Consider the following 8,674-nt stretch of genomic DNA (forward strand, 5'->3'; position numbering starts at 1 on the left):
CATATACAATACAATTACATACACACATAATTACGTATACAAAAAATTATATACATATACAACTACATACACAACACCATTACATATACATACAATTACATACACACACAATTACGTGTACAATTGCATACATATACAACTACATATACAATACAATTACATACACACATAATTACATGTACAAACAACTATATACATATACAACTACATATACAATACAATTACACATACACACATAATTACACATACACTACATACAATTACATACACAGACGATTACGTATACAGTTACATACATATACAACTACATATACAATACAATTACATAAACATAGACAAACGTTATTGATTCACAAGGGAAATTGTTCCACACAGTAGCTCAGTTGGTTGGAATGGATGGAAAAGATACATACAATACAATTAAATACACACAATTACATACATATACAACTACATATACAATATAATTACATACACATACAATAACACACACAGTTCATACAAATACATACAGTACATATACAACTACATTAAATACAATTACATACACATACAATAACACACAGTTCATACAATTACGTATACAAACAAGTATATAAATATACAACCACATACAGTATATACAATATAATTACATATACAATACAATTACGTATACATAAAATGACATACACTGTACATACAATTACATACACACACAATTACATATACAAACAATTACATACATATACATATACAACAAAGGTACATATACATACAATTACATATACAGTACATACATATACATACACACACAATTACGTATACAAACATTTACATACATATACAACTACATATACAATTACATACACATACAATTACACACACAGGACATACAATTACGTATATACAATATAATTACATATAAAGTAAATACAATTACATACACACACAAATACATACACACAATTACATACACACTCCTTATTCTGCTCACTAATGAGACAAAATCCTCTGCTCACAAGTTTAGTGGATCATCTTCAAGGTTGCAGGTGTTTTAGTACACGTGAACCTTTAGTAGATCTGACCCTGGGCGAGCAAACAAGAGTATTTGTAGCAGACTGCCTGTAAGTGATGTCATTGTATATGCCAACAAAGCAAGCATGCTTTATAGAAAGCACTCAAAAACAAGGCGCCACATTTCAAAAAGTGCAAGCTCAATGCTAATATGCTGTACACATGCTATTGATTAGCTTTAGCGGTTTTACATGGCGATTTCCACACCTCCAAATGTGTTGATGACAACTACAAGACAACTTCCTCATTAGCTTGAACAAACTGAAATGAATGCACACTCAGAAGTGTAAGAAAACAAAATAGAACAATCATTTGACCTTTGACCTGCGCTAGCAAGCAGCACAATATAATAATTAAAAATAATAATAACAACAATTATAATAATATTAATAATTATAATAATAACAAAAAGTATTATTATTATTATACTAATGATAATAATAATATAATGATAATATTAATAACAATAATGATAATAATAATAGTAATAATACAAATTATAATAATAACAACAATATTAATAATAATTTAATTAAAATAATAATATAATAATCATAGTATGGTATTAATAATAATGTAATAATAAGACTAATTTAATAAAAATAACGATAACAACAATAATAATAATAATAATAATAATAATAATAATATAATACTATTAATAATAATAATATAATTATAATAATAATAACAATAATAATAATCAAAATAATAATAACAACAACAACAATAATAATAATAATAATAACATAGAAAGTATACTACTAATAATAATATAATAGTAATAATACAATAATAATAATATAATATTGGTAATCATAATAACATTAATAAAAAATTTAAAAAACATAATAATGATAATAACAATAACAATAATATTAATAATGATATAATAATAACAATGATAACATTGATAATAACAATAATATAATAATAATGATAATGATATTAATAAAAACAATAATAATGACAATAATAACAATAATAATAATTATACTAATGATGATCATAATAATAATACTAATAATATAATAATAATAATATAATAAAATATTAATATTAATAATGATAATAATAGCAATAATAATAATAATAATTACACTAGTGATAATGATAATAATATAATGATAATAATAATAACAATAGTAATAATAAAATAATAATAACAATAATAATCATAATATAATTAAAATAATAATATAACAATAATAATCATACTATATTATTAAGAATAATAATAAGAATAATTTAATAGCAAATAATGATAACAACAACAATAATACCAATAATAATATTAATACAATAAAAATAATACTAATAATAATGATATAATTGTAATAATAAAATAATATTGATAATAATAATAACATTAATAATAATAATAATAACAATGATAATAATAATAATAACAATATAATACTAATAATAATTAAAAAAACAATAATAATAATAATAACAACAATAATAATAACAATAATCATAATAATAATAAAAACAACAATAATAATAATGACAATAATAATAACAACAATAATAATAACAATAATAATATAATAATAATAACAATAATAATAATCATAATAATAATGTGATAACACAACAAGTAGAAGAAAGTGTCGCTTCCTTCCCCATCGCCTCTCTTCTTCTTCAGATCACCATCGACAACGCCATCGACAACGCCATCGACAATTCCATCGACAACACTGCCACGCCAGTCCGCACGCCAGTCCGCACACCATCCCCCATCGTTGGCCCCCTGCTGCCGGGCACCATGCGGCCTCTCAGCCCCACCAGGGGCCCCCTGCGCGCCCCCCCGGGCCCCTGCGACGCTCACGATTTAGCAAACAAGAAGAAGAAAGGACTGCTCTCCAAGGGTAAGAAGCTCCTGAAGCGGCTCTCTCCTGCCAAGTAGAACATGGGCGCGCAGTACACACACTACATGCAGTACACGCAGTACATGCAGTACACACACTACATGCAGTACACGCAGTACATGAAGTACATGCACTACATGCAGTACACGCAGTACATGCAGTACACACACTACATGCAGTACACACAGTACATGAAGTACACACAATACATGCAGTACACGCAGTACATGAAGTACATGCACTACATACAGTACACGCAGTAAATGCAGTACATGAACATAGCAGTACTCTCTACTGTGCCAAAAGTAAAGATTACTTTGATGTACTTTACCATGTGTATTATCTTATACTTTCATCCAGGGGTGCCCAAACTTTTTCCACCCAGGGCCATAACCGACAAATCAAAGGATGTGGTGGCCATTTTGCTAGTTTTCACCTTTGAAACCAGTACAATATTTACTTTTTTTTTTTTTTCCAAAGAACTAGAAAATGCAATTTTCTTAAAAATGTTTTGTGAATGCTGAAGAGCCAAAGTCGAAGTGAAATGCTAACAGTTAGCACGCTGGCCAGATATGAGCTAAAAATTTAAAAAAAGCTAGCATGCTGACAGTAGCATGTTAACATGCTAACAATAGCATTAGCTTTTGTGAAATACCAAAATATGATGTGATGTGTATACCTGCTAAATTAGCTAAAAAAAAAAGCTAGCAGGCTAACGTTAATATGCGAAAACCAAAATATAATACCCTGAGGTGTGTACATGAAAAATGCGTTCAAAATGCTAGGATGCTAATGTTAACATGTATCAAGTGCCAAAATATGACTGAGGCGTATACCTCCAAAATTAGCTAAAAACAACAGAAGCAAGCATACTAACGTTAGCATGCTAACAGGTACCGTATTTTTCGGACTATAAGTCGCAGTTTTTATTTTCATAGTTTGGCCGGGTGTGCGACTTATACTCAGGAGCGACTTATGTGTGAAATGATTAACACATTACCGTAAAATATCAAATAATATTATTTAGCTCATTCACGTAAGAGACTAGACGTATAAGATTTCTTGGGATTTAGCGATTAGGAGTGACAGATTGTTTGGTAAACGTATAGCGTGTTCTATATGTTATAGTTATTTGAATGACTCTTACCATAATATGTTACGTTAACATACCAGGCACGTTCTCAGTTGGTTATTTATGCCTCATATAACGTACACTTATTCAGCCTGTTGTTCACTATTCTTTATTTATTTTAAATTGCCTTTCAAATGTCTATTCTTGGTGTTGGGTTTTATCAAATAAATTTCCCCCCAAAATGCGACTTATACTCCAGTGCGACTTATATATGTTTTTTTCCTTCTTTATTATGCATTTTCGGCCGGTGCGACTTATACTCCGGAGCGATTTATACTCCGAAAAATACGGTACATGCTAATTTAGCTAAAAAATTAAAAAATAAAGTTAGCATGCTAATGCTAACTGTAACATGTGTCAAGGGCCAAAATATAGTACTCTGAGGTGTGTACTTGAAAAAAATAGTTTAAAATGCTAGGATGCTAACGTTAGCACGCTAGCAGGTATCATTCGTCAAGTAACAAAACCTTTGGTGCTGAGATGTATACCTGCAAAATTAGAAAGCACACAAAAAAAGGCTAGCATGCCAATATCGGAATGCTAACAATCGTGCTGCCGGCTGTTAAAAAATTGGCTACGAGCCGCACTTTGGACACCCCTGCTTTGATCAGCCACCAAAAGTGCTACCGCTACAGTCATAGTGTACTAGCAGTAGCACTTGTTGTCATTCTTGGCTGCTACAGTAGCATAGCTTCATGCTAACAATCACAACCTTTGCATTGATGCAAAAAGAGCTTTTGGAGACCCCAGTGGCCTTGAACCCAAACAACATCTTGACTTCCGCTTGTCTTTTCGCTCCTTTCACCACTTTGATCCATAATTACACACAAAAAATGTTTGTGTTTGAATTTTGTAAATACTTTTTTTTTTCCTTCTTTAAAGGCCTACTGAAACCCACTACTACCGACCACGCAGTCTGATAGTTTATATATCAATGATGAAATCTTAACATTATAACACATGCCAATACGGCTGGGTTAACTTATAAAGTGACATTTTAAATTTGCCGCTAAACTTCCGGTTCGAAACGCCTCTGCGGATGACGTATGCGCGTGACGTAGCCCGGCGAACACGGGTATGCCTTCCACATTGAAGCCGATACGAAAAAGCTCTGTTTTCATTTCATAATTCCACAGTATTCTGGACATCTGTGTTCGTGAATCTGTTTCAATCATGTTCATTGCATTATGGAGAAGGAAGCCAAGCAAGCAAAGAAGAAAGTTGTCGGTGCGAAATGGACGTATTTTTCGAACGTAGTCAGCCACAACAGTACACAGCCGGCGCTTCTTTGTTTACATTCCCGAAAGATGCAGTCAAGATGGAAGAACTCGGATAACAGAGACTCTAACCAGGAGGACTTTTGATTTGGATACACAGACGCCTGTAGAGAACTGGGACAACACAGACTCTTACCAGGATTACTTTGATTTGGATGACAAAGACGCAGACGTGCTACTGTGAGTATGCAGCTTTGGCTTTTTTTTGCGTATGTACGTAACTTTTTTAAAATATATAAGCTTTATGAACCTTGGGTTAGGTGAACGGTCTTTTGGGCTGAGTGATTGTGTGTGTTGATCATGTGTTTGAATTGTATTGGCGTGTTCTATGGAGCTAGGAGCTAGCAGAGGAGCTAGGAGCTAGCATAACACGTACCGTACCGTACGTGCGCGTCACGTACGTAACTTTTTAAAAATATATAAGCTTTATGAACCTTGGGTTAGGTGAACGGTCTTTTGGGCTGAGTGATTGTGTGTGTTGATCAGGTGTTTGAATTGTATTGGCGTGTTCTATGGAGCTAGGAGCTAGCAGAGGAGCTAGGAGCTAGCATAACAAACACGCAGGTGTTATTATGCAGGATTAATTTGTGGCATATTAAATATAAGCCTGGTTGTGTTGTGGCTAATAGAGTATATATATGTCTTGTGTTTATTTACTGTTGTAGTCATTCCCAGCTGAATATCAGGTACCGTGAGTATGCAGCCTTGGCTGCTAAACATTCGATAACTTGACCGTATGTGCGCGTCACGTACGTAACTTTTTAAAAATATATAAGCTTTATGAACCTTGGGTTAGGTAAACTGTCTTTTGGGCTGAGTGATTGTGTGTGTTGATCAGGTGTTTGAATTGTATTGGCGTGTTCTATGGAGCTAGGAGCTAGCAGAGGAGCTAGGAGCTAGCATAACAAACACGCAGGTGTTTTTATGCAGGATTAATTTGTGGCATATTAAATATAAGCCTGGTTGTGTTGTGGCTAATAGAGTATATATATGTCTTGTGTTTATTTACTGTTGTAGTCATTCACAGCTGAATATCAGGTCACCCCCGGCTCTCACAGCATCTTCCCTATCTGAATAGCTTCAACTCCCCACTAGTCCTTCACTTGCACTTTACTCATCCACAAATCTTTCATCCTCGCTCAAATTAATGGGGAAATTGTCGCTTTCTCGGTCCGAATCTCTCTCACTTCATGCGGCCATCATTGTAAACAATAGGGAACTTTGCGTATATGTTCAACTGACTACGTCACGCTACTTCCGGTAGGTGCAAGCCTTTTTTTTATCAGATACCAAAAGTTGCAATCTTTATCGTCGTTGTTCTATACTAAATCCTTTCAGCAAAAATATGGCAATATCGCGAAATGATCAAGTATGACACATAGAATAGATCTGCTATCCCCGTTTAAATAAAAAAAATTCATTTCAGTAGGCCTTTAATGATGCTGACAATTTCATTGTACATAGAAATTTGACAATTGAGTTTGTTCAAATTTAGTGTTTGAAAATTCTGTGTAAAAATAAAATAAAAATCAAAGCAGAAATATTTGCTGCTTTAAAACCCGAGACTCACTTCCTGCTAAATGAAAACTGAAGAAATTAGCAAATATTCCTGCACTCTACTTTTATACACTCTATTTTTACACACTCTATTTTTAATGCACTCATTTTTTTTGCACTAAAATGTTTTATGTTAATTTTTTTAGCAGACTTTTTTGTGTAATGATGCTGACCATTTATTTCCTTGTATAAAACATGTGTGTCACATTTCTTTGTTTGCAAAAAGATGTGGTCTATAAAATTCAGTGTAAAAAAATGAGTGCAAAAAATTCAGCGTAAAAAAAAATGAGTGCAAAAAATTCAGTGTAAAAAAAATGAGTGTAAAAAATTTCAGTGTAAAACATTTAGTGCACAAAATGCAGTCTATACAATTCAGTGTAAAAAAAATGAGTGTAAAAAATGTCAGTGTAAAACATTTAGTACACAAAATGCAGTATATACAATTCAGTGTAAAAAAATGAGTGCAAAAAATTCAGTGTAAAAAAAATTCAGTGTAAAACATTTAGTGCACAAAATGCAGTCTATACAATTCAGTGTAAAAAAAAATGAGTGCAAAAAATTCAGTGTAAAAAAATTTTAGTGTATAAAAATGTTTAAAAACTACATTTTTAAACACTGAATTTTAACGAACTGAATTTTTAAACAAACCAATTTAGCTGACATATTTTTCCACAGTAAAATTGTCAGCATCATTTTGAAAAAAAAAAGAAAAAAAGTTTGGTTCACAAAATTCAAACACAAAAAAAATCAGTTCCATAAATTCAGTGTAAAAAAAAAAAAAGCTTTCATGACAAAGACACAAAATATTTATTCAACTTCTAATGTAAACTTATATTTGGAGGCCTGATGAATTCTCCCAAAGCGAGCTTTTCTTCCTGTCACTCACTCACACACGCACACACACACATACACACTCACACACACGCACACACACAACAAATGTCACCAATCAATGATTCCTAAGACTTTTGTGTTGAAAATAAAAAGTATTTTTCAAAAGAAAAGTTGTCGTCTTTTATTTGAAGTATTTTTATTTTTGTGTCACAGCAAGAAGTGAAAACTCGGAGTGCTGAGTAAAGTCTCCTGTGATTGGCTGGAGGCTGGCATAGGACTGATGACGTCAATATAAATATATAAAATATTAGTACTGCATTGAAAATATTAGTACTGCTTTTGAAATGTTAGTACTGCATTAAAATGTTAGAACAGCATTGAAAATATTAGTACTGCATTGAAAATATTAGTACTGCATTGAAAATATTAGTACTGCATCGAAAATATTAGTACTGCTTTGGAAATATTGGTACTGCATTTGAAATGTTAGAACTGCATTTGAAATGATAGTACTGTATTGAAAATATTAGTACTGCATTGATGATATTAGTACTGCATTGAAAATATTAGTACTGTATTTAAAATGTTAGTACTCAATGAAAATATTAGTACTGCATTGAACATATTAGTACTGCTTTTGAAATGTTAGTACTGCATTTAAAATGTTAGTACTGCATTGAAAATATTAATACTGCTTTTGAAATGTTAGTACTGCATTTAAAATGTTAGTACTGCATTGAAAATATTAGTACTGCTTTTGAAATGTTAGTACTGCATTTTAAAATGTTAGTACTGCATTGAAAATATTAGTATTGCATTTAAAATATTAGCACTGCTTTGAAAATATGAGTACTGCATTTAAAATAGTAGTACTGCATTTAAAATATTAGTACTGTATTGAAAATATCAGTACTGATTTTATAATGTTAGTACTGCATTGAAAA

The 8,674-nt window shown here is 31.7% G+C and overlaps 1 protein-coding gene across 1 annotated transcript in view; it reads left to right on the forward strand.

Annotated features, from left to right (window-relative positions):
• LOC133656425 (RIMS-binding protein 2-like) overlaps positions 1–3,261 on the forward strand; it is a 92,629-nt gene extending 89,368 nt beyond the window's left edge. The window contains exon 22 of the mRNA XM_062057504.1: positions 2,708–3,261. Coding sequence (XP_061913488.1) covers positions 2,708–2,968 — 261 coding nt within the window. The 3' untranslated portion in view covers positions 2,969–3,261. The remainder of the gene's footprint in view (positions 1–2,707) is intronic.
• The last annotated feature ends 5,413 nt before the right edge of the window (positions 3,262–8,674 follow it).

The sequence above is a fragment of the Entelurus aequoreus genome, linkage group LG08 (assembly GCF_033978785.1).
Source record: "Entelurus aequoreus isolate RoL-2023_Sb linkage group LG08, RoL_Eaeq_v1.1, whole genome shotgun sequence".
In the NCBI taxonomy this organism is placed as follows: Eukaryota; Metazoa; Chordata; class Actinopteri; order Syngnathiformes; family Syngnathidae; genus Entelurus; species Entelurus aequoreus.